This window comes from Strix uralensis, chromosome 5, assembly GCF_047716275.1.
Source record: "Strix uralensis isolate ZFMK-TIS-50842 chromosome 5, bStrUra1, whole genome shotgun sequence".
Lineage (NCBI taxonomy): Eukaryota > Metazoa > Chordata > Aves > Strigiformes > Strigidae > Strix > Strix uralensis.
Genome location: NC_133976.1, coordinates 5,048,827 through 5,076,691, shown reverse-complemented (window position 1 = coordinate 5,076,691; position 27,865 = coordinate 5,048,827). Strand labels below are relative to the sequence as shown.

Below are 27,865 nucleotides of genomic sequence, written 5' to 3'. Positions count from 1 at the left end.
TCTATCTGATGCAACAGAAAAATACAAAGCCTGAAGGAAAATAATCCCTATAATTTGCATTTTTAAATGCCCCTACATAAAATACATATTTAAGTAGATGCATCATAATGGCTGGAATTATTAAGTTACATAAGTATTTAGAGAGATTATGAAATACTTATTGATTTAACTGCATAAATATGTACCTAGGGAAATTTATATCACAAATGAAACTGGCCTAAGCCATTCTGTCAAAGCCAAAACAATTATCTTGTCAATAAAAAATGGAAGGTAAAATTCCAAAAAACTATTAAGTGTGCTAAAAATAGAGCAACTTTATAATCATATCAGGTAACTTGGGGATAAGCCTCATAAATCCCTACACAGATGCCCAAGCGAACGGAAAGTAAACACTTATTTTGATTGTGCCCAAAGAATCTGTTAGGATTTGGGTGGGGGAAGAGGTGCATAAAGCTCCATCCCTGTTAAAAAACATAAAGTTGTACACTTTTTATTTTTAAAAAGTACCTAACTCTATAATTGCATAGGCCCCATTATAAACAACCATTTAGGGCATCCATATTACACTGACAAAGTCTTACAAGCTTTAAAAATTCATTAGGATCTTGGCAATAAATATTGCCAATGTATTTTACTGTAACTGTATCGATCCTAATGCACTTGACTTATCTATAGAGATAAAACTTATCTTGACCTTGTCGAATACAAACAGTCTGGACTAAAAACCTGCGATAGCCTCTCATGGGGAAAACATACAACAGATAACAGCTACAGAGATGATACAGGAGCAGTACATCAGTATTAATGTTTCAGACGAAACATGAATTTGCTTGAATATTAGCCTACCAAGCAGATGTAAGAAGACACTAATAAATAGGAAACGATATGAAAGAAAGCTTTAAACAACAAAACCGTGCATTTAATCAGAGTCTTCTTGGGCACAGTATTAGCCCCCCTAGAAAATATGTAACTCCAGATCGTTACAACCCACTGCACAGCAATATTACTGAGTATGCTTTTTTTTTTTTTTGAGGCAATCGCCTCTCTTTGTGAAAGTAAAAGCCAGTTGCATTGCACTGCCAAGCAGCAACGCAACCAACTTTTTCCTTTGTTATTTCAAGTTGCTGTTTCCAGCTGCAATCCTAGCGGCGACTTTAGACAGCGGCATTGGCCTTGAGATATGAATCCTGCCGCACACAGCCAGGCAGCCTGCGGACAGATCCTGCACAGCACGGGGCCCTCCATTCCTAGAGACCCTACAGACCACGAAGGCACCAGGTCCGCAGCAGGATCAGGCCCCGACCCCAGGATTTCCTGTGGAAGCCCTAGAAGCGAAGAGCCGTACCGATCCGCGCCGTGCGCTTGCCTTTCAAACTCTTTGGTGCTCCTTTCCTTGCAATCCTCCCGACTGCGTTTAGCTGACGATAACTTAATTAACATTTTCAACTACCAAAGAAAAAAAAAATAAAATATTCCCCACTATTTCTAAGGCATCAGAGATTTTTGGACATGATGTCTTTTGTGGTTGATTTTTAAATGAATGTAAGAGTATCCTGCCAGTCAGCGGCAGAGCATATCCCTCGATCTTTAATGCAAACTTCTCCAGGTTGCTCGTGTAACTCAACCAGTTACAGACAAAGAGCCACTTTCTGAAAGAAAAATAGAACATGTTTTTTGTAATTTATTCTGTATGTATTTGCCAATTTAAGAGCCAAACACATCAGAATATTAATAGACTTCCATCTTCCAGATATCTTCTCTTTACAAGCAGTAAGAGCATTCCAATGTAATGTAAGCACTAAGATCGCTAGTGCCTCAGAAAATTATTTCTTTCTGACACAATGTTTTGTAGCTGGTCTTCATAAATTATAAAAAAATTAGGATGTTTACAGGTATTTGGACAAACGAAGTATTTCTAGGTCACAGTAATTACTTTTCATTTGCAATTAATGAAAAATAACTATGCCTGATCACTCTGTAATTAATATTTCAATATGCTAAACAGCACCAGTACAGTACAACTTCTTGCAAAGATACAGAGGAAAACAAATTAAAGAGGAAAAAAAATATCTGCCAAATAAAATCAATAGGTTTCCCACATAATTAAATATTACAGGTTTGCATATATATTTTTAACAACCTGCAAGTACTGACGATCCAAAAATATTATAATACACATTCAGATACAAAGGTAAAATTATTACGGCGCATTAACACTATTTCCTGAGCCATGAGCAGAAATTTTAAAGGTTTCCTATTTACTCTGAGCAACTAAATGAAACTAACTACACAGTTTTATATTTTCACCTTTAAATACTGCTTCGCTTTGAGAGATAGCAATAAAACTTTCTACGTTTTGATAGGCAACAGTATTTTGCATTGACTGAAGGCAAATAGAGACAAAAATAATACTATCCACAGCAGTGGCACAAAGAATAAGGCTCCATTGCTAATTATACAGGGAACTGAATTTAATTACATGGAGAACATTAAACACTTTCCAAAAAAGAAAAAAAAAAAAAAAAAAAATCAAGAAAAGCAGGAGATGAGACTTTCAAGTGCCTTTAATGCTACAACAGTGCCCTCTGCTGAGGCATCAAAATAACGCTGAATTATTGCACGAACACCAAACAGGACACAAAACCAGGCGTCGGTATTTTGCGATCATTTCTGCTTAAAATTAGGCACCCTCACAAAACTGAATTAATCCAACTTTCCGTGGGATGATAGGCCAGCATGGCATTGTGGTAAGCGTGCATTTTTCAATGAGATTGCAACTAATCTTTTCAAAGACAATCGTAGTTCAAAGGCATTTAAAAAGCAATGTCTGAGGTCTGAATTGTTTTGTTCTCACTCACAGGATCCATCTAGCGAGGATATTCCCAAAGACTAATCTGTTTAGGATCCCGTACTAAAGCACTGCTTTTCTTAAGATCCAACTTAGTTTGCTCATGCATTACGACAGACACAACTAGATGATACTAGAAACACCTTTGAAAGCAAACAGGCTATGAAATAATCTAAACCAAATAAAAAAATCTGTTTCATTATTCAATACATCTTAATAAGAACGCTGATATGTTTGGTTTGGGTTTGGTTTTTTTTTTTTTCCCAGATGGTAACTACCCCCAAAATACTGCTGTCTGGCTGCTGACAATAAACCAGCAATGTAAAGGCCATCCTATGCACTGAGGGGAGACTGGTCGATATTTTTCAAAATTCCAGTTTCAGATGGCTAAGTGGAAAAAAGAAAGGGGAACAGAAATGGGGAGAAAGGATCTTAGCATGACTGAGAAGTGTAGCATAGAAATTTCTGACAGCTCCCTCACCGTTCCTTTTTTCTTAAGAAAAAAGAAGAAACAAATTACACCCACCCACCCCCTCCCATTACAACTGAGATTTTAAAAGGACCAAATGAAAGTAAACTCTTTCTGAGAGAGTGGATTTTCACAATCTGGTTTCAGTGCAATCGTTCTAATTTTACGTGTTTGGGGGAACTATTGCAGCAGCACAATTTCATAGCTATAAAAAGGGAAGTTCTCAAGACTGACATCTTGCAGAAAACCCTCCTTTAAATCCCCTCGGCCTTCCTACCTTAATTGGGAGAATAAAAAGAGTGAAGAGCTATTTGCTTCCACTTTAACGTTTTTTTTTTCCTTTTGACAAAGTTTTAAGAATTTCAACTAATACAAATGAAGAAGTTTTGAAAGTCTGAGTATTGCCTTTTCCCCAAATTCAGAAGTTATTCAATAGCTCTAATGATTAACTTGCAAATAGTTTTTGTCACCTGCAAAAAACTACAGCCACAAGCACCTAGATATTTTAGATTCGACTGTAGCCATAAAATTTGGATAATTCTTATGGTTTCAGGAAGCACATGATGCCAAAACGGCCATGAATTGTATAAGCCCTTTTCCTACCAGTAGCTCCCTGAAACTCAGCTCCTCTCCACAGCAGACACCGGGCTCTCTGGGTACGCAGAGGAACAAGGTGGATTGTATGAAGGGGCAAACACAGACTAGGTTAAAACTCACCTTAGTGACACCTTTTATAAAATTGGGGGGAAATGGTGATCTTTCATTTTGAAAATATGAATTAAAAAACCTGCCCTATTCTTGAGAAATATTCAATTTATGTGAATTAAAAGGACAGAGAACATTCAGTGTAAAACACGCATGCAGGCTGGCAGTCCTGACGCGAGGTTTTTTGCACATACTGTAATTACAGTAACTTTTCCACCACCTCACAAGCCTCCTGAGAGGTGACAATCTATCAGACACTCATCTAGATGGCGATGCTGGAGAACGAGAGCGGGATGCTCGCTCAGGCTTTGATACGGACACCGTCTTCTGTGATCGTTATCAAGCACAATGGCTTGAAATCAGGATGCTAAAACCAGGTATAAACCTTCAGGGTTGGGAGCACCTACAGGTGCTGCTAATTCCAAAGAAATATATGAGTTCTTAGCAACCTTGACAGCCTTTTTATTTACTACATACTGTTACCAGCCCTGGGCTTTCTGCACCCTACCTACCCACCTACCCAGACCTACCTCTTTTTTGCCTCTGTTACACACCAGCAAAGCCAGAATACTTTTGGTTCACTGTATCCTGAAAAATTAGTTGCTTAAACACAGTAGTACAGAAAAGGCTGAAATCAAAAGTGTGTCTTTTTGAAGAGTCAGGCACCTGACCTTAAACACCACTTATTTAAATTTCAAACCTGTGTTGTGAGCCTAATTTTCACAAGTCTATCTCCTCCCCCCAGGAGACCACTGTACAGATTGCAGAAGGTGAGCCTCCACTGGACAGATATTTAAACTCATGCACACCGAAGGTTAAATGGAGGTGATAAAATTACTTTAAGCCACATCAGTGCAGTAACAACAAAAAAGCATATTAATAATGCAATATCAAGGATGTGTAATATTACCATAAGTTCAAGCTAGACAAAAACATTTATCAACTTGCTTACTCAAAATGCTATGCAAATGATGGAAGATTTACTGTTACTGTTGAATCCTAAAGGTCTATTTGCTGTCTGTTTAAATCTGTAGCCTGAATGCAACATCTGCCTGCTTGTAAAGGGTGGGGCTTGCTTTTTGCCTGAAAGCAATGTTAGTTTTGCAGGACAGTTGTACAATCTAAAATCTCAATCACTGCTTTTCATTATTCCTTCTCATTCCCAAAAGGGAGACTTTTAAATTCAGTGCGTATTTCTAAGAAAATCCAACATGCTGTGATTCACAAAAGTTCTCTGGCATAAACTAATCTCCTTGTCAACAAAACTTAAAAAGATGATTGCATAGTTTTCTGAATAATCACAGTAACGAAGAATCATGAGAGCTTTGACAGTTCAGTGTGCAAAATGCTACAGAGGTCCAGCAAGCAACAAAGACATTTTCTTCCTCTAAGTGTTAAACTGAGGCTTTTTAAAGAGTCATGAAAGCTAAAAATGGAAAGATCAGGCCACCTTCTTTTCCTACAAAGGGTTTAAGCAGGTTAGCGTAACCGAAATAGCAAACAAATAATAAAAAAGAATATATATCTATATATCCTTAATTTACTACAGACCTATCTGTTCACTCATCTGAAGATCCAGATTTTCAGGAATTCTCTATTCAGGTGCCACAGAAGGACACAGCAGCCACCCAAATTAATTTGCCACCTGGGGTTTAAGCACTGATAACTTTCTAGAGTTTCCCCCAATCTTTGAGATCCATCTCAGAAGACACTGGGCTCTCAGCTCTCTCCCTCTTCTAATATCTGCTGCCAGTCACTACAATAAGGAGAAAATGAAGGCTGGAGCTAGCAGAGACAAGGAAAAGCAAAGCAGAGTAACACAGGAGTGCTTGCCACCCCCCAACCGATCAGTGCTGCCTGTACAAACTGGAAAGCCATCTGTGCAAATTCAAGTTGTTTATAGAATAAGGGAGCCCATTTCTGGGGCAAATACTTTCCACACACACCCCCACACCCCCCCCCCCCCCCCAACAAATGAACATTTTTATTTTTTTTAAACCAGGGGAAAAAAAGTGAAACCAGGTTTTACTTGCAAGCAATCTGTCCACAGATTGATATGGAAAGACAGAGTGGATGTGCAGATGTCAATGCAAGCTAAAAATGGAGAGTATAAACCCACCTTCTTCTAAATGCCAAGCACACTTTATTACACCTATGGCATGGATTTCACAGCACACAACAGTAACTTTACAAAGTAGCCTTCCCTAAATCACAGAAATCTTGGCTTCTGCCCTAAAAGCATTTCTTTAGCACTTGGTCAGGATATGTTTAGCTCTCTGCTCAATGAAAATGAGGAAGAATGCCTAAATTTCTGTATGCTAACCTATCGCGATATACAGCCAGTTGCCAATAGCTGGGGTGTATGTCGCAGCTTTTGTGACTACTATTTATTGTGACAGTGAATTCAGGCTAAAATATGCAAAGCAGCTTTTCTTCTACGAGTAAATTTATGGTTTTGCCATAGATTCATGCATTGCCTCAAACTAATTTTTTACAGTTACATTTTCCACAACATAAAAATCACTGATAGCGTATTAGATCTGATCTTACAGGCACACTTTTTTAGATTCAGTAAACAAATACAAGAAACATCTTCCAAAACAGTGTATCAGTAACAAGAGCACTAAATGGAGAATTTTTTACCCATGGATTGCTCCTGTAGAAGTTAACGGAGTTAGCGCATTTACACTTTGGTGGATAAGAGAAACAAAGCTTTTTGTACACATATAATATTAGCCCAAAGAGATGCTTTAAGTTGGGTGATTTAAAAATTATTGAAATGCACTGAAATCTGATCCCTTCCCCCCTCCAAAAAAACCCAACCCAAACCAGGACTCCTAGTGAAAAGGAACAAGAGCAGCACATTATCTCCATATTAAACTGTTAGTCAAATTCAGGAAACAATATAGCCCCAAAAATTCTCATTTTAGAGTATAAATAATTTGCATATATAAGTAGAAGACTCTTGCCAAACAGTGATGCCTGTCAAGCAAATCAGAACTGTATCACTCTCCTCTGAAAGTTTTCTAAAAGTTTCAGGAAAAATTCTGAAAGTTGAGAAAGCAGAGAAGAATCATCATAAATATAAAGAAGTAAATTGAAGAGGGGAAACTAAATGTGACTATGACAACTTTGCTAAGAGAGACCTATAGGGAGCATCTTACCTTTTTGGCACCTTATTATTTGTTCCTTTAGATTTATATACAATGGTAACAAATACTGTTAACAATACAGTCTGCTCATTAGACTGTCCTACTCACAGCACTGCTGCTCTGTAAGAGCTGCGAGAACAGCAAGACAACAGATGCTCAGTAAGATCACAAGCACCAGCGCTGAAAGCAACCTTGGATGGTGACATCCAGCTTTTGCATTCTTGCCCACTGTACTGTCTAAGCTTCAGAAAGCTCATCTAGGAACTGAGAAAGGTGATTGAGCAGGCTGCTCCACTGGCAAAGTCATCAAATTTTTCTTCCCTTTTAGACAGCTGCACAAAAGTTTGTTTATAAAAATTAAGCCAGTTGTTCATTAAAAAAACAAAACTATCTGCTGCCTTAACAGACTAACATACTTCCAGTAAAAATGAACCTTACGTATTTTCATTCTTCCTTCTTACTTCTGTTCCTTGTACCCTCAATATCTCACACCAGTCTTTACCTATCAGGAAATGAATGAGAGTCTTACTGAGTATTAGGATAAGGGGTATGTAAGCCAAGACAAGCACATTTAATAGGAAAAATAATCGGATATAATAGTAAATCTTCTATTTGATTAAAAACAATGCAGTTAGCACTGATGCAACAGTGTCAAGATACATGTCAAAACTTTTTTTCTGTTAAGGAGACATAAACATTCAAAACTCTAAGACATGCTAAATCTGGACCACAGCAGCCATCGAGTTTGGGTATAACAGCAGCCAGGGAAATTAAGAGTCAAAGACTCCTGCACTGCCCAGCTATGCAAGGAAGACCCTTTTGCCTTTTCAGAAGAACACAAACCACGGAAATAAAAGGAAACTCTAGTAAGAAAAGACTGAAAATTATTTTATTCTTACCATTTAGCAAGAACTCTAAAGAAAACCATTTGCCTGCAAGGGCAGCCATGGGTTACAGCCGCATCTCTGTATCAGCTACTGTGCACAGCTGGCCCCAAGTACAAACCCAGGACAAGTTTCCAGGAAGGTGAACAGGGATGGAAATACAAACTGCAAACACTTTAAGCCTCTCTCTTTCTCTGCCCTTTATACTGACTTTTTTGAACTTCTTGGGCAGTTTCTTTTTTTGGCAGCTTCTGCTCGTGTAATATCATCTGCACATTTCTATAATAAAACTTGTATAGAAGAAAAACTTTTTCAGTGATGTAGAACCGACATACTATATTTTTGTTGTGCATTTTTTTCATTCTGAGTAGTCTCAGATTACTGACTTTGGTAACTGTCACTACCAAATTCCAGAATTATAAACAGCCAGTTGCTACTAAACGGTGTGTATTCTGAATCCAAGAAACGTATCAAGAAACATTGTTTTGATACTGACATGAAGAGCATCTGGATAATTTTGTTTTGCTGCTCGAGAAAATTCATCTCTCAAACTATTGCGCTGTCTCTATCAGGAGTTCACTAATTACTAAAGCTGCCTGTTATTACACGTATCTAATTAATATTATCAGTAAGTCCAGAATATACACATACTTCAAAAGAATGACCCTAACAACTACCACTTCAACCCATAACAGAATTAGGACGTATTAAGAAAAAAACCATGACAAGATTAGACAAGGAAAAAAAAAAAAAAAAGAAAAAAGATAACTTGATCAATTTTCAGATTCTTCTGAAATAACTACGAAAATAATAGATAACTAGAAACTATAATAGAAGCTTTAAAGTTCGATATCTGACAGTATCACAAAATCTTACTTGAAAAGTCTTGGACAAAAAAATTAAAGATGCTGAAAGAATGCAGACAAGTGGTAATGAGCAAGTGGAGAGAGCTATCTAGTAAGGAACCAAAAGAATTTAATTGTAGCATATTCTAAAAACAAGGATTTTCCAATTTAATGAAACTTATCAGAAAGTATAACATTGAAAAGTGTGGTGCAAACATTAATGGAAAATGACAGCTATAAGAAATATATGCATAAGTAAACTATTATGCTTAGAACAATGTAAGCTGATGTTGGCACCAGAAAAAAAATTATTTAATGCATTTCAAGAAACCTGTTAACTAGGAAGAGAAGCACGGAATACTTAGGGGTGGTAACCGCTAGTAAGAGGCATGCACTGGCAGAAAGAAAAGGCACAGCAAATTTGACTACAGCATTTAGGTGAGTCTTAGTATCAGAAGACCCACACCACTGCATGGAAACAGTATAGAACTGTTTGTAAAACCACGTTCCATTTCCAGCTGGGAAAATGACACACAAATTAGAAGCGGCTTAGGAAAACTGAAAATTCCAGAATGCTGGAAAGATTGAGCTTTGAGAGGAAAAAAAAAAAAAAAAAATTGCTAAACATGCCAGTTTAGTGAAGTAATACATGTGTAAAAGTTGAAATGGGGGAAAAGAATATACGAGGTTTAGAAAAACTCTAGCTAACAGAGAAAACCAAAACTCACTGAGCACCAACAGCACAGTCTCTTTAGTCCCTTTCGGTAACGTACTTAGGCACATATATAAATGCTCTCTTTTGCATTAAGAGTGAAGCACATTTAAATAAAAAGACTGCAAGATATTATCTGATAGCTCTATTGAATCTATTTTATCTCCGCGGATGGTTTAACTATAGCAAATTGATAGTGACACGACAGTGAAGGCTACGATGCTATTTCCATTTTAAATCATGCTTCAGACATTTATAATTCTCAGCGAAAAAAACCCCCAAACAACTGTATCTATTAGAAATACAACATCTTATGCATGGATTCCACTTAGGAGCTGAATTTCTGTGAGAAAGTTACCATAAGACTTCATCTATTTGACTTCACAAAATACTTCCTTTCACATTCCTTTTTTATTAGCAAAATGCAGCTAAAATATAAAAAAATGTTTTAAATCAAAGTTTATTGAATACATTATTGCACATAATAACTAGAGCTTTTGTTGCATGTGAAGAAGTGTTTAAAAATAGCAGAACTTGCAGCTGTCTGAAAACTACATGTTCAATAGCCTTAAGTCATAACTTCTCTCAACTTGAGGCTTGGAACGATGCTATAAAATTTTTGCACGTGTGGTATCTGAAGGGAGAAGAGTGATATAGACCTTTTGGGCTTTTACACCTCAGGATTTTCTAGCTAATATAAAGAAAGCTTACCGCGCTTTCAAGTTGGAAATTCCTCTGAAAATAGTGTGCAACCTACGCATTTCTGCAGTGATCTGTAAAATATTACTGTTAAAAACGCACCGATGCAGTCAGTGTAGAAGTCTGAACCAATATGATTATTGAATTTGCATTAAGCAGCGAACGAGATACGATAACTAAAGTGAAAAACCAGAGCTGTGTTACTGGAAAACACTTGATCTCATCTGATCAAGTTTTAAGAGGGAAAAGGAAAGTATCTAATTTTCCAGGGTATCTAGAAGACTGAAGAAAAGAAAAAACAGTGGGACATGCATTTTCTGTACAATTGGCTCATTAACAGACTCCAGACACTAACTGACCCCCTTGTTTTGCAGGGAGAAAGGACATCTTGGAACCAGTTTAAACTTGACAGTGGTGCACCTGTATCCCAAAACCTTGCTCAGCCAGCAGAGCTAGCACAGTCCTTTAACATGGCACCTGGACTGATGTATCCTGCTTCTCAGCTGGGATTCCTGCTCTTCCTTGGATAGAGCCATCAAGGAACATCAAACAAAAAGATGTGGATTTAGTCTCTGAATAAGGAAATCCTTCAAGCAGAAATCGTTACACGTGTGCATGGTACAAGGGTATTGTGCAAGTTCTGATCCAAAGCATTCTCTGAGCGCTCCCAATACAGGGTATCCACCTAAACACAAGTTCAGCTTGCCAAGCACAGCGGGGCTCAGATTCTTCTCAAATTGACCTGACAAAAGCATCCTGTCAACATGGCTCTGCTGTTTTTAATACCCACGCTAATTTGTTTAGCACCATCACCTTTATCTGTCACTGCAACAGACCTTAGGCACACACTTCAAGACCTGGCTTACATCCCTTTCACGTCACACGCCAAAACCTCCTCTTACTGAGTTATACACCGGAACTACACTACCGCAACAAGTTTGTAGGAAGGGTTTGGCTCCCTCCAAGTCATCATCTCCCTTCCCCCAGCATCACCGTGTCCTCGGCACCTCAGATTGATGAGGGTGCAACTGGAGACAGGCTTGTGGTGGGTCCTGTGCTTTTCCTAGAGCTGCAACAGGAATGGCGATGATGTCGCTGACAGCCTGGTGTGCCCTGATGGCTCTGGTTCAACTCAACCACAGACCATGTTCTTCACTAGCGTGGATAGTGTTTTTGTTATTTTCCTTTCCCCCCAAACTCTAGCAACTGCTACAGCCAGACCACTTTGGTGTCTCTTTTTTTTTGTGTCCCAAGGACAGAGATTGCTAGGAGCAAACCGCTGGACCTCATGCTCCAAATTGTGCCAGGTGTATCACACACTAAGCTCTTGTTCTTTAGTAGAGTTTACTGCATAGTAACTTCTAATACCACCTCCAAGAAGATACACCATGACTGTAGTTATCTGATCTCCACTGCTCAGATCGGTCTGAAACATTTAATTTTCTTTGCATATGCTTGTCTGGCTCCTCTCAGCTTCCATCCTGAAGTTTCCATTCTGAAAGCCAGCATGTGGTGTACAAGTAATCACCCGGATATATGCTCCTTTGTTTTGGAGGCGGTGGGAGAAAGAGCTAGTAAGCAATTTAAAGTAAATTTAAAATTAATTAAATGTGTTTATTTCTAACTAAAATGCAGTAAAAATTAACACTAGTCTTTTAGTGATGCTAAATTTTAAAAAAATGGAAATTTTAACACAATGCTTATAATATTCCACTTGTGCAATGCATTTTACGGCCACCCAGCAATGTAAGATGCTATAAGGACTCAGATTAGAGAAAGCCTTGATCTTTCGTATTATTTCCTTTGCCATACGTAACCAGATTATGCTGTTGTTATTTTAAGAACACATATTTTGCTATGAATGGTGTAGATGAGACATGCACATAAAAGGCAAAATAAAAGCTTGAGAGAAATGACTTGGGTTTTGCAGAATAAAAGTTTCAGCCTTGATACTGCATCAGCAGAGTGAAGGTAGATGTGATATAACTCAATATAGATAGCTAACATTTAAGAAATTTAAAGCCTTGATAACTACAGTATTAATATGCTCTCAAATAGTGTGTGTGGGGGGGAAATCTTGAAAATCTCCTCTTATATTTCTAACTTTCCTTACATTAAATCAGAAGGTGTGATGACTGAACAGTTAAGGTGCCTCACTCTGCAACAAGAGGCAACAAGGCTGAGTATTGCTCTGGATTTTTGCCAAATGTCATTCTTTGTCAACTCCGTTGTAATTAAGAATCCAGCTCTTTGCATGAGGAAGCAAGACTTTTCTTTGCACACCGTTTCTTACAGAAATTGAATTGCCTTAAATATGTTCGTGTACCATGCTACCTATGACCAGGAGGGGTTCCTGGTTTAACGAAGCTTTGGCTCATTAAAATAAAAAGGTGCTGCTGCCTTAATACTACAGAAAGAAATGAACTACTGTTCAGAAGAAGAATGGCACTAATGCAGCTCTGGCTGTTCAAAAAGTAACCCCGACCTTTGCAAGACGCTGGGACACTAAACGCAGGAAAGGAAACAAAGTCACCTAATTCTGGAGAATAGTGTTTAACGTGTTATCTGATAGCTCGCGTGTTCCCTCCCTGTTAATGTGATACCAAGTGGACATGACTTCTTGACGGGATCTCTCACTCTGAAGCTCGCTTGTTTCCTCATCTCACTGCCCTTTCATAAAAGATCATTTGGGAAAGCAAAACTTACACCAATTAAGGCAAAGAAACTGCAAAACTGGACATTTGGAGGCTGCAGTAACTCTGAGTAGTATGAACTGCAGTCAACCCGTGACAACCAGAAGAAAGGAGGTTTTTAAACCACATCTAAGTTTTTCCTCAAAAAACCAGCATCTACAGTCTTTCCCTTGAGATACTATCAATATACTTCATCTCTTCTAAACATTAAAAGGTAATAACAGTGCAATGCAAAGATGCGCTGCACTGAGAAGCAGATCTGAGACAATTAGACTGTAGCAGAAACTTCCTCTGCTGTTTAACAATACAGAATGAAAACATTTTCATTTATTTTCACTTAAAAAGAAAGTCAGAGTCCTGTGACTGCATTGATAGGAACGATGTACACATACTTCTGGGCGTATTGCCTTGAACTAAGGAAAAAGGAGCTGGTTCTTTCAGATGGAGTGGCAGCGCACAGAACTCTTCGTCTCTGACTCCCTTTGCTCTCGATAAAAGCTTGGAGCAATGAACTCTCAGGAGATTAGCGCACACACACACTAGCTCCAAAAAACTTTAGGCAGCATACATGTTCCTTTGAGTCTTGTACATGTGTTGTGTATAATGTGCTCTTTTTGATATTAAAAAGTTGCTAAGTTGTTCTCAAGCTGGAAAGGGTTTTCCATTTAGATAAGGCCAATAGCTACTGCATAGAATAAGCACATGTGTAACACTGGAGTCTGAAAGCAGCACAAGTGTTAGCCGTTTCACCAAGGGCTGATAAGAATTATTCCATTTTACAAAAATCCTACTGTAAGTTATTTAACCCCAACACGTATTCTTCTGGCGACACGCCACTGCCAGCATCACCTTCCCATGTCACACACCTTTCTTTCACAGCAGATTATAACCAGTTGTCCCTCTACTTGGATATTTGTATCTAATTACTCCAACTGTCCACACACTTTTTCTATACATTGACTGCTAAAAATACCACACGGAAATGATAATCTATATTATGCACAAAAGCAGCCCTTATACGCACGTGAAAGGAAGAAAACTCGATAAAAGGAATCAATATTTCTGTTTATTTGTCTCAGTTTCTTCAGTACATTCACAGCACCTGCAGATCATACGCGGTTCTCTCCTCTGCAGACCCAGGATGGGCTCTATGCCCCGTTCTGAAAGAGTGTAACGACCTTGCATTTATTTATCATCATTCACACATACAGGTCTAACGCTAACCTAGAAAACACGCGTGCACTCCTGGATTTACACTTAAAGAAGAAAAAAAATGCTTGCTGCATGCACTTAGTTGATAGGACCTGGCCTCAACTCAGCATCACTTCAATTACTGCTGAAACGCAGTAATCTTGGTGGGAGGATGCGGCAGCTACTCAGCGGCACAGAACAGCGCTGAGCGGCTTCTCCTCCACGAATTTGAAACTGCTCGGGGCATTTAGGTTGGCAGGACTCTATAACCCAACTGGAACCGTGCCAGCAGGGTTAACATGCTACTCGTGAAAAGTGAGCCACTGAGGCTTTAATCACCACAAGTGGCAAGGACTTAATTTTTCATCCCATTTGAAATATGCCAGTCTCAACAGCAGACCAAGCTTCTTATAAAATGCCATCTACTAATCAACACTATTTCCTGCTTCACGGGATTGCCTTGGATGTCTCCCGTTATGAGTGCTGCAGCAACCCTGCTTGGCTTAGCCTGGGACCTGAGAAAATCTTAGCATGCTATGGCAGGGCACAGGACAGATGTCCCCTCCACAGGACATATGGACCACTGACACTGCAAAATTCAAGCCCGTATTTCTTCACTTCCCACACCTGTAGAAGCGTTTTGTCTTTGACCAGGCAGCAGGGCTAGTTTTTAAGAGTGCAGCTTCACACTGGCATCCCATCTGTGTGAAATGACACCGGGGGGGGGTCTAGAAGACGTGCTGGGAGTTCGCCTCACCCAGCTCTCTGCGCAGCAGAGACGGACCAAAAACACATGCAAGGAGCTCAGCTTAGAGAGCTCATGCGAGAAGAAATGTCTTTGTGAAGGAAAAACTCCTTAAATAGACAGGCCATTTATAAAACTGAGGTTTACACTGAGGTTTTGAAGAAATTTAGTGTTTCAGCCTGAATCACCTTAACTTTTAAACATATACGATGCATAAGCTGTACTCTGTGAAAATCAGCTCATCTAAGAGGAGGTTGTTACCTGCAATGTAAGCATTAAGATGCTTATCATTTTTTAATTCACATAAAGTTTACTTTCCCCAAGAGTCTTAAAAAAAAAAACCTGAATTGTGTCAATATATGCAATATTGTGATAAACCCTTCACATGCTGCAGTTTGTAAGTGTAACTGAACTACACAGCAACACCGTAACAATAAAATTCCACCTTGATTTTTCAGCTCATCACAACCAATGTGATTTTATATCATGTTTTTAAGGACTCTGGAAAAAAAAGTTAAGGTATGATGATAAAAGAGGATAAATGGATGGCTAAATCTCACCAAAATCTAAATAGATTTTCATTTGTAATTCTAAAGCTTCTTAAAAAAAAAAAAAAATCCCAACTCAAGTTCCTTGGACAAGGATATGTGATTTTAACTGTAGCTCTTATCTTTTTTTTTTTTAAAAAAAGAAAAATATATGTGCACGTTTTGATCGCACTGAAAATATTTGTTTGTGGAATATTTTATACACACACCTCCCCAAAAAGGTAACTGAATTACAATAAACCTTGCTGATCTGAACATGTAAAGCCTGTACTACAGAAAATTAGAACTGTTGCACATAAGAATGGTAAAAATCCATCAATTCTCTTTAAAACAGCAAAAGAAACTATTTATCCCTGAGAGATTACAGTTGAGCTATCACCTTCAGCGATATTGTGATTTAAAATATTCAGAACAGAAAGAAAGCCTCTTTAATGAATGTGTTAAAAGTTTCTCATGCAAAACCAAATGCATCCTTGTTTCATATTTAATTTGCAATAGGATACCCAGCAGCTGAGCTATGAGAGCTTTTCTGGCTGGTGACTGCCTGCCTGCTGAGACGGGCTCCACGCATAGGTAGCACATGATTGAAGACTAAATCCTCAGAGCTGCATCTCAGCTCCCTTTAAAGTTAATCTGAACACACTGGACTCAAAAGGAAATGAAAAGTGAGTTTCTCTCCCTTCCTATGGCACCAGGACTTCCTGTGTTTTAGCGATTGGTCAAGAACTATTATTTCCTCCATGCTATTCCCAATTGTGACTGTCAGACATAATTAGCGTTGTCCGCACACAAGCGCAAACATTTGTTTAAATATGCCTGGAACCAAAGTCCCACATGCACAGAAACCTGGAGAAACGTGGAGAAACTTGGACAATATTAAGATTCAAGTATGCTGTACCTGAATGAACATGCTGCTCTAAACATTTAGAAATGCAAAGTTCATTTGCTGAGATGAATATCCACAAAAATCTATGCAAGATAAGGGGTATTAAAATTATTCACTCTCCAATTCAGGATGGATTATTTGGCCAATCTGTTAAGCCGTACCTCTCAGACGCACAGAATCAGTACCATCCTCCTCCCCTCAGGGAAGAGAGCTCATAACGTTTGAAGAAAAGTATGCTTCATCCCAACTGTAAGAATACACATGAAACACAGAGTCTTCCTTTAACACAACTCTTTGGAATGGGAAAGCAGGAGACATCAACAGCGCAAATGCAGAGGGCAAACAAGTTCACCAAAGAAAATAAATTAAGCAGAATGCTGCAGATTGTAAAGTGGCCAGAATAAAGGTCATTTAAGTTGTTATCGAACTATTTTAAACACACACACACAGAGCTGAACTTCTATTTATCTCTCCATATAAAATACCACCTCTGGCAGCGTGGCGTCATCACTTATAACCATGATTGAAACATTAATCTCAAACCAAGTCAGAGAAATTTGTGACTTACTGTGTTACCACCTGAAGACCCTATGTTTTACAGCCTTGGGCTAAATACAAGCCAGATCCAGCCCAGCTCAAGTTTGACATTGCTTCTCAAAAACACAGGTATGCTATGGTAGCTTTTGCTTAACCGATTCAAACAACATGCATTTATACACAACATGCAAACAGAATTACATTTTACCTAGTCACGCAACGCACAGCTGTTCAAAGAAACAAAATCCAAACTAAAGAAATATATAAAAATACAGACTTGTCAAGTCATCAGAAAGCCATTAATGTTTCTAATGAGTGCAATTACAAAAATGAAAGATTCCAAAAAACCACTCAGTTACAGATGAACTTTAATTATCCAAGCGTCTTGCTACATGAACCAGGGTCATGTCTCCAAACGCCCTCTAATTTGAACTCTCCCTGTTATCCATCCAACTTTATATTTCTCAGGCTCTTGCAGGATGAAGTGGAACTGCCTACATACAAAAATGAGTTATCCCTTCCTAATGACTTACCCACTCACTAATATTCCCTTTAGTTGAGAGTTGGAGAAAACAGGAACATGTACCAAAGGTGAAGACTGGAAGAAGACACAAGTTAAGAGCTGCATGGTAAAGTTATAGTGCTTATCTGTGTGTGGCAAAAGACAAATAATTCAAATGAGCTTTCTTAGTCATAATTTTAAAAATTAGAAGGCAGAGTTCCTTGGTCTTAACCTGGACTCTACCACATACTTGTCTGCAGAAGCTTGTAATGAGTCATTCACCTGATTAATGCAAGAGAGATAGGGGTCCCGTAATCGACTAGTGATCTTTGTCTAGACAATGGCTTGTTCTGATGCAAAGATCAAGGTTAGGCTCAGCTACACTTGAAAATGTGCGTGTAAACACCGTGCAATGTCTATTCCTGAATAGCTCCAAGCATGGATTTTTTTTTTTTTCACAGGAGGAAAGAAATGTTTCAGACACTTCAAAAGTCTTTAACTGAAAAAAGTTCAAGTAACTCTTCTCTGGACAGCAGCGTTACTCAGAACAACTACCTGGAGTGCCAACTCCTGAACCCCAGGTGTGGACCCTTCCCTGTGTCCATGTACATGCCACAGCTGTTAATCAGCAGCAGGAGGATGCTGGCATTGTGGAGAAACTTAAGTTCCACATGTCTCAAAATCAGATAAACATACAAGGACTCAACCAACATGTTCTAATTCCATCTCCTTCCCGAACAAGTCTCTCAAATGCAGTACAAAATTAAGGCTTGCTTAGGTTATGAGCCATTTCTCAGAAGGTCTGGCACAAATTCCTGTGTGGGGGGGTAACAATCAAATTTGTGGTTTTGCTCCCAGTAGCTAAAAGAATTTTTATTTGCTTTTTGAATGCCAGGAATTGTTAGTAATCACTAACATTTTCATTAAGTTAAAGCATCCTTGGTGGCAAAAGTCAAAGAGTAAAAAAAATAAAAGCATTTGACGAGAAGAAAAATAGGAAGGCTCTTGCATGAAGCAAAAGCACTGAAAAATAATAAAGTTACAAGGTCAGCCCTTAAAACAGGCCAGTTGCACTTCTCTTTTATCCTGCTTTAAGCAGTGGCGAGACTTTCCATTTCCCACCCCTCCCCTAGAGTCACCGAAAGTACTCAGTGCAGTAAGGGAAAGTCTGAAATGTTTGAGAACAGTAACACACAGCTATCGGAGGACAACCTAATTTGAAACTTATGCTTTCAAAGGCACAAAGGTGTCTGATGATCCAGATGAAATAAAATCCTCAAGTATAGTAGCAGTAGACAGTGCAGGAAGCAACACAGGCACTAAACAAAGTCATACATTGTCAGAAAATGGAAAAAACTGATCTGACATGACGAGTCAAGACAAGTGACAAAAGTTTTGCTGAAAAAGGATCAGTAGGAAATTAAAATCATGGCAGCATTTCTGTTTTAAATACACAAGACAATAGAATCCTTTTATCGTAAAGTCCCGTTTTCTCCTCCAGTTTTATTATAGCCAAAATTGCAATTTGCATATCACAATACAGTGAAAGAATCCATGACTTTCATTCCAATTCCATGTAAATAATTCACTGCAAAAGGCTGGCTTTTATGAGTCAACTTCTGCATCTGAATCCTTAGGAATCACTAACAACTTGTAAGTTATCTAAACAGGTCTGAAAAACAGAAAAAATCTTTGTGGGAAGGTTTTAAAAGGATGATATCCCCTTGAAGAAAAGTCACGTTCACTTCATTTGCTACGTGCAGTGAATAAAACTAGATAGCTGAAGAAATACGTTTTCACAATGCTGAATTTTTATAGTTAGTACTACTAAATCCTCATTATTACTTTTTGAAAAAATTGGGAGTCAGCATCTTCATAAAATGTATTTTCTGATTTGCTTATTCAGGTACAGCCAGGTTCCAACCAGTTTATTTGTTTTGAAGGATACAACATTTAAAAGACCCCAACAAACAAAAACATGAAACCCCATCATGAATTCTCTCCCAAAACCAATGCAAACCCTTTTAATCCATTTCCTTCCATGCCCCACTTCCAGCTGCCACTATGCTTCTCACAAAAAAAGCAAGAGGGTTTTTTTTTTTTCCAAAGACATGAACAATTAGGAAAAGTTAGGTACTAGTCTCCTACAGAATATAAAACAGTGTATGCTTCAGTCTCCATAGTCTACGGATCCCAGGTATGTGATTTGGTTTCTGTCACGGATAAAGTTTTACCATGGCACTTATTACATTGGGGCTGCTTTTTTTTTTTTTTTTTTTTTCCAAGTGCTGTAAATTAAATGAAACTCTTCGGTGAAAGTCTATTTAGTTTCACATTTTAAGCTTTTTTTAAAAAAAAAATCTTCCTCATTAAATCCTTTCTTGCAGTATTTCACTAGAAATTATGCTTTTGATTATGATACAACTTCTTAAGAAAAGGTAAAGATACAGTTGTCTTCCCAATTACAGCTTTATCAGCATGCCTTCTATAAAAGTTATTTTTCTGTCTAATGGCAAGATTTAAACCAGGCACATTTTCTTTACACTTTTTTTGTTCCTGTCTCATATTTTCCTTTTTCTTTGAAATCTGCCTCTCCTATTGGCTCTTTCCCAATGCCTTTCTTCTGTCTGCATCTCAAGCTTGGCTGCCTTTCTCATTTTGTCTGTTTCTCCTGTTGCTTCTTCCTTGCTAGGCTGATGCATACGCGAAGACTCATTCGCACAAAAGCAATCAGCGTCTAACACTCAGCATACTGCACGGACGGCTAAAGGATGCTTGCAAATACTCAGCAACCAGGCATGGTTAGCAGCCAGGAGCAGAGCGTTCAGTCTGGCAGGGGTTTAACTCTTCAAACTGGTTGACTACACAGTACCTGTTTGTTGATGGGTGGTGGTTTCCTAACCAAATATACCGGAAAAACTCTGTTGAAAAGATCGTTTCTGCTTTTAAATCACCAGGGCAGCTGTTAGAATGAAGAAGAGTTAGTCTGTGGGGTTAAATTAGATCTGGAGAAAGGCAGAAAGGCTTAAAAACTACAACAGCGAGACCTGTGTTATCAAAATGGCAAAGCTGATATCCCAGTATCCTTTTTAAAGCCCACCACGCGCTAATTTAGAAAGAGGTATTGCCTTTTTTTAACCCTTCAGGAAACCAGAGATTCCAATGACGCTGGTCTGAGATCCAAGACTTGCTAGATTCAGTTCTGGACCACAGCCAAAGAAAGCACTGCTAGACTGAAGGGCTAGTGACAATTTTAAAATCTGATATATCTAGCCACTGGAGCTAGACACTAATGCTTTATACCACCGTGATGCTTAATGCTTTATACAATTACAATTCTAGCACCAGTAGACCCTAGATATCAGATGCAAAAATCATGTTATTTTCATTAGCACCTTGCTTCACACACACACCCCCCTTCTCATCAATTCAAATGTGATTTTTAGAAACTAACATTGCATGAAAAAACTAAAGATGTTCTGAGACGATGTATAATTTGACAGCTGGGTTTCCACGCTTCCAGGTGGCTGCAAGCATCAGGTTTTGGTGGGTAAAAGGTCCTAGCATCACATCAACAGCAAAGAGGGGCAAAGGCAGGACTGTAAGAAAATCAACAATTCTATGTTTTGATCTGCCAGGGAAATAAAATGCTCTGACAGAAAAGGCTACAAATAAATCCAAATTTGTACACCGTGCCAAGAACTGATCCTGAGTCAATGGATCAGAAATACAGTGCCAGTGCTCGAACACACATTATCAGGAATGAAACACCACAAAACTTAATGCCCAGTAAAAATGACGTTTGTTTCCAGATCATCTTTAAGGGAAAGGAGCTGAACCTCTATGAAGTGGGAGTGAAGTGGTGTGAAGCAGAAGACAGAAAAAAATGAAGCAAGAATTGAGGAGGAAGTTTGACTCCCTAAAAGCTACCCCTCTCCCCACAAAAAATCTCTACTAGGAAGAGACTCTGATGTCTTCTCCCTCATATTCTTCTGACATACTCCAGCACAATTACAGTGTAAGAGAGGAATGAGGATCTCATACAAATATAACAGTCTGTGAACAGTATAGCATACACAAAAGCAACATTTTCTTCAGTCTTCCAGTCAGAGAAACAGGGATAGACTACTTGTGACTTCAAAAAGTCAGGAAAAGAAGGCAATTGACATAAAGTGGTTATTTAAAAAAAAAATAAATCATTCTTTAAAATGAGGTAATAATAAGAGGCAGCAAGTACAGGTAGAAATTCATTCCAAGAAGCTTAGAAATAAGGTTACCATGGCACATGTAGTATTCACACTTCACTTTTCTTTGTTTTAATTATGGAGAATGATACATGTTCTTAAAGCATCAGGACCCAGGGCTCTCAACATTACCACAAAATGTAATAGTGACTATTATTAGCTGTAGAAAAGTGTCTGGGCCTTCTCAACTGGCCTAGTTTCAGCACAGTACTATTTTGCTTCAAATGCAATCAACAAATTCTATGAAGTTGATGTATTATTGCAAAATGTATGTTCTTTTACATTAAAGCACAAGAAATAAAGCATGACCATCATGTTTTGCAACTAATTTATTTTTTTCTCCTTTTTTAATCTGTCTTACAAGTTTACCATGACATTTTAGTGACAACAGCACTAAAATAACTCAAAAAACAAAAAGGAGTCTAATTAAAAATAGGCAGACAGTGAACATCATGATACATTGGCATAAAATTATCCCTTCAGTGTTCTTTGTAAAAATACTGCTAAAAACCCAACATTTGCCATGGCAATACTCAGTCAGATTGTTTCATAAAATATGTAATTTTATATGCAGATCCTCACAGTGCAAGCATTTGGAATCTGCACCAGATCATTTTGTTAGTGCACATTACTGAAATGAGGCACGGCATATTTAAGGCAAGAAAACATTTTCTGCTTTCTTGGAACAAAACTTGTACCACTGAACTGAACTTCCAGCTGACACAAATTACAGATCTTGAAAACCTATTTGCCTTCCTCCCTTTCCCCCACAACTTCAGAAATCATTCAGAGAGCTGTTTCAGCATTTCTTACTATTGAGTACATATGGTGGAAACGGCTCCTCTCAGGCTGGACAGGACTTTTTGCTCTTATCGAGTCTTTGGCAAGGATAACTAAGGCATCGCACAAGCTGCTGGGTAGACTGTATACTCTGAACACAGCAGCACCAGTTCTAGAGCAAGTGGAAATAAGAAGTTAGTTACATGCGCAGAACTAGAGGACTTTTGAGAAGGAGGTTAGCAACACCTACTGGTCATGGTGCATACTGAACACTGTTCTTTTTTTTTAAAATGAACAATAAAAAAAAAGCTTTTTCTTACTAAAGCACCTAGCTAAAATTACCTGTGAAGTCAGTTTGTCACCAGAGATAGTACTTCTAACTAGATCAACTGATAAAATTAAAAGATACTACCTCTCCCAATAAACCTTGTTTTGCTCATACCCTTAAGACCGTAATGGCTATAGTATTGCTAAAATAGATCAGCACTAGTAATTTCTGAATCATATCAGTAAATAAATATTCATAACATGAGCTGAGCTCTAGGCTTCAACATAAAATGGGACATAATGAGTCTTCCTGACAGTTCCTTTAAGTGACTGAAAGATTCACATTATACATCGTAACACACATGAAGCCTTCCTTCATTATTGCCTAATTATCTTTATTGCCTACTGAAAACAGCTCAAATGTAAGGAACTGCACAATCTTTGCAGCAGCATGGGGTTTTTTTCCTACTGAATAAAGATCTGCAAACTATTCAAACAGCTTCTGCAATTCTTCAGTATTTTTATGATGCGTTCCTTTAATCTGCAAAAGTAAAAGTTTTTCTTCTGAATTGTACTTGGAGTAAAATACAACAGAAGATATACAACAGAGTTTCTTGATTCACCTTGCCCCTTTCAAAAAAAAAACCAACATAGGGCACAAAATTACAAATAGCATTTTCAGTAAACATTTAATTAAAATGTCCTCAACTATAAGTATTTTAAATCAACTATAACAAACCTGCATTTAGCAGCTGTATTTAACGCTTGCTTTAAATTTCCATTAAAAAAATATTGTATTCATTTTTTGAAGTTGTGTCTGTAGGTCCTCTGATACACTAGCCTTAGGCATTAGAAGTTTTCCTGGTTCTCATCCAACTTTGGAAATAATATCTTCTTGCTTCGGGTGTTAAAAGGATTCATACATTATTTATAAGGACTGCTAAAATCTAACTCCTGGATCTAACTTGCAAGAGAAAGAGTATAAAAAGTTACATACAAAAAAGCACACAACTGTCCCCATTTCAATTTTTAGCCTCTCTATGTCATGTATTGCCAGACTGAGTCTGTAATACTCTCATCTCTCACTCCCCATGTTCAGATACTTGTCTACAGCCGCTTTGAGCCTTGTTGAATTTGATCTTTCTTGCATATTTTTAAAGTATGATTTTCCAAGTTAAAAAAAAACCCTACCCAAAATGCAAAACTGCTGGGTAACTTGTTACATTTCAAAGATGCTGGATTTCTCTGACAGAATGGTGTTTGTTTACCTCCTGAAAAATCTGGCTAAAGTGTTTCAAGAAAGTAGCCAGAACAGGGTAGCTAAAACCTCTATTCACTTCTCAAAGTCTTCCTCCTCTATACTTTTCTCTTTCTAATGTTCTCTACATATGTGGTATTTACATTGTTTGTCTCTTCCTGGTTTAAGAGAGTTCATTGTTAGATTTTAAAAACAACCCTTTTAACAAACTTAATGGGGGGGAGATTTTAATACCTCCTTATCAATCCAATAACATATTTCTGCAGTTTCACTGACACCCAGCAGTTTCACTTCCTGGGTTATATTAAGGCAAGAGACACTAAAATGCTATTGATCTATAAAAGAACTATGTATTCTATGCAATTAAAGCAAACAGAAAAGTCAGGTCTACAGAGCTTCAGAAACACCCACCAGCATGTGTAAGTTCTCACACTGTTACTGGAAATCGCGTATTTGTTCTGAACACACTAAAACCATTGTATCTGATAGCCCTTTACACTTCAGATACTGTTCCTGACCATAATTTCACTTAATCTAACTGGAGCACTTCGTAACTGCAACTATCTAGCTGAACGTGATGTATGAAAGACTGAACCTACACTTACTACAGCTTACTAAACTGAAAAACTGCCCCATGCGACATTTGTACCAGCACAGCACTGGATTTCATTCACCCAAAAAGGCGATGTCATTTATGTTCATCTTTACACTGGGCAGAATTTTTACACGTATTTCTACACGCAGACTTTGAGACCTTAGATCTTAAAAAAGAACAATACACATAATACAGCATGATATCCAATCTGTCCTTCGGGAAATTATAAATTAAATAAGTATCTTGTGAGGATTGCACCTGTTCATTACACTCTTTTGGATAACAGAGTTCTGTCTGGGATTTTTGTACCCGGTCCACAAGCTTACATATGTTTATTTCCCCACAAAGTATAGTCATGTGATGTTCACTATTCAAAGGGAAAATTAGACTAAGTTGTGTTTCTCAAAAGTTTATCTTATTAGCAATTGAGTCACTTGTAGCTGAAAAATGGAAAAAATATTTTGCTTTTTCCACTGCCCCTGTCAAAATTCTCAGGCTAACTGCAGCTTGTAGCATCTGTATAGCTGGTTTCACTGTTACAGTGATCCTCAGCCCCTGCCTCTGTGGGACAAGAAAGGGAAGGAGAGCAGTCGGAAAAGCGATGATGAAATCCTAATCAACATTAGCAAAGAGGATTAAAAGCAAGCACTGTGCCTCTAAACGACCCTTACTTCCTTATTTTAAATCTGAATTCATTTTAAATGGAAGAGGTTTTCTGGTGTTTTTTTGTTTTGGTTTGGTTTTTTTGTTGAATTTGTTCAAAGGAAGAAGAAACAGCTATCAGGAGCTGGGAACGCTGTGCCAGTGTCGCCAGCCTTCCTTCTACCTTTACCCAATTATGTAAGCTCTTGCAGTATATATGAGGGAGGCCAACACGTAAAAGGTAATGTAAAGCATTCATTTCTATTGTTATCTGAAAACTTAAAATTTACGTGCATTACAGAAACGTGTATTAACACAGTGTATTTTGACACCAGTTGATCTTGGAGAAGAGTAAAAGAGTGGAAAATACACTTGCCACAGCACTGCTACCAGTTTTGAAACCATGCTTGTGTAACACCCAGCGGGTCCTTCCTGAGCGACTGCTGTGGGGCAGCAGCACAACCCGAACTGCTCGAGGATGCAAACGAACACGCAAACACACGGGGACCAAAACTTAAAGCAAAGGATTAATTTCGCACCTTCTTGAGAAGAGACAATAGGTGGCATATAATCAGGGATGTACTCCTTCCTTTCTTCCGCATCTTTACTTCCCGGCTGGGGAAATTGCAGGACATTGTTCTTGCTGACGGGAAACGAAGGGATTTGGTGTGCGAAAGTGACAGGTTCAATATTGTGTATATAATCTTCTAGCTCATGCAGGTTAACCCCCATAAGCTTGAAGGCATCACCTACATCATCCAAAATTGGATCTGTGCGGCCATCTGTAATAAAAAAACAACAAAAGAACAATATTTTTGCAAAAATCTGGTTTAAAAAATTTGACCTGCAGATCTACGCTTAGAGATTACAATCCGCCACGGCTCACCACCGGTAACGGAGATTACTGCCCCGTAGTTCTGCCAGTTTTACTGTTCATCAGGCTGTACAATGTTTCAGGCTAAGAACATTCTCATTTAAAAGTGTTTTATTTTGATCTGTATCACCTTGTTTCAATTCATACCATTAAAGAACTGCACCTCAAGAAGCACTTCAAGCAAAACCAAAGAGAGCGGCAACAGGCAGCTTTACCTGACAACAGTCAATTAACACCATGCGACACCACTTAACATAGTTTTCAGTTTCATAAAATAAATTCAAATGAACAAAACATGCCCTCAATATGCAGAAAGTGCCCCTTTACAGTATGTCACAGACCAAAAATTATTTTTCAACCTAGAAAAGGAACAATTGAATTTTGTTGAACCGACTGTAGTTTATGGGCAACAAAAAAAGAAGGTATCTCTGTATCTCTTGATAACAAAAATATTTCACATAGTATCTTTCCACCAGATGAAATCTATAGGTTTCATAATCTATGAGTCACTTTACCTACCGGTTAGATATACCTCCCAGATGAAACACAAGGATATTAAATAATGGTCTGATGAGGAGAGAATATTTTATACTAAACTTCAGGGGCTGGTTTCCTGGGGGGCAATTTAAGTTTGCCTCTACAGCAAAAACCTTATTTTCTTTATGAAAAGCATAGTGAAACCTTACTGGCCAAGCAGTCACGATCTTTATTTAATGACCTCCAAGAAAACAGTCCAAGAGAGGTTGCAGTTTGTTCTATACATGTAATTTGGCTCAAAGATTTAAACTATACAGTGCCGAAGTCCTCCAAGTGCCTCGGTTTCCCCGACCTGACAGCGGGAAATCCCTCTGAAGGCCTCCGGAGGGAGAACTGGACACCTGGCTTTGGTAGCCAAAGAACCACTTTGAATCTCATCCTAACTCTTCATAACAACAGTATCACAAAAAAAGATGCCGTAAACCACAAACGTGATTTTTTTTTTTTTAATTCAATGAAATTATACTGAATTATAAAAATTCTGTATAGTTGGCTTATGAAGATATTACATCCTTACATGATGATAAGCTGTGATTTACTTTAAAAAGTAATTATGGAAAACCAGCCCGTGCTCATTGAAGGAACACAATCGCTATTGTGAAACCCAGCTTCGGAGAACGGGGGGGATGCTCTTTTGTTTGTCCTTTAACCTAATCTCTTCTTGGTTTATCTTGAAGCTGAAGCAGTCGAGCAGGCTGGTTCTCACATCACTGGATGAATTCAAACCCCTAGCCAACTTATGCCTTCAGGTACATTTAGAAAATAAGAATTTTGTTCTAGAATTTCTCTTCTTAGTCTTGCGGTGAAGATAAGGGTAATACTCAGATTATGGTTTTGATTCTCAGCTCTCTAACACTGGCCTCTTGTGTGACTCTGGGCAAGTTGCTTGTGTTTTAATTCTCTCCACAGCTAAAAGGGAGATCAGACCAAGTTATCGTCTCTTTTGTCTGTCTGTATTTAGAACGTGAACTCTGTACAACAAGAACCATCTCGGATTTTGTGTTTGTATAATATCTAGTACAAGTGCAATACTAGTTTCTCCTTCAGAATTTAGGGACAGAGAAACGTGGAGGCTTACATAAACATAATTAAAGGAGGATTTCACCACTCTGGAGTGGTTATGAGATCCCTGTAGTTATTAGGTAGGCAGAAGAGTGTTTTATCCTTAAAAAATTAAGTTTAGATAATTGACACAGCTAAGAAATTTTGCATTGTCACTTTAATTGCTCTTCAGACTATGCAGATACCTTTG

General features: G+C 38.2%; 1 protein-coding gene across 1 annotated transcript in view; it reads right to left on the bottom strand.

Annotated features, from left to right (window-relative positions):
• TAF3 (TATA-box binding protein associated factor 3) overlaps positions 1-27,865 on the bottom strand; it is a 125,700-nt gene that overhangs the window by 87,532 nt on the left and 10,303 nt on the right. The window contains exon 2 of the mRNA XM_074869728.1: positions 25,742-25,984. Within this exon, the coding sequence (XP_074725829.1) occupies positions 25,742-25,984 (243 nt within the window). The remainder of the gene's footprint in view (positions 1-25,741; positions 25,985-27,865) is intronic.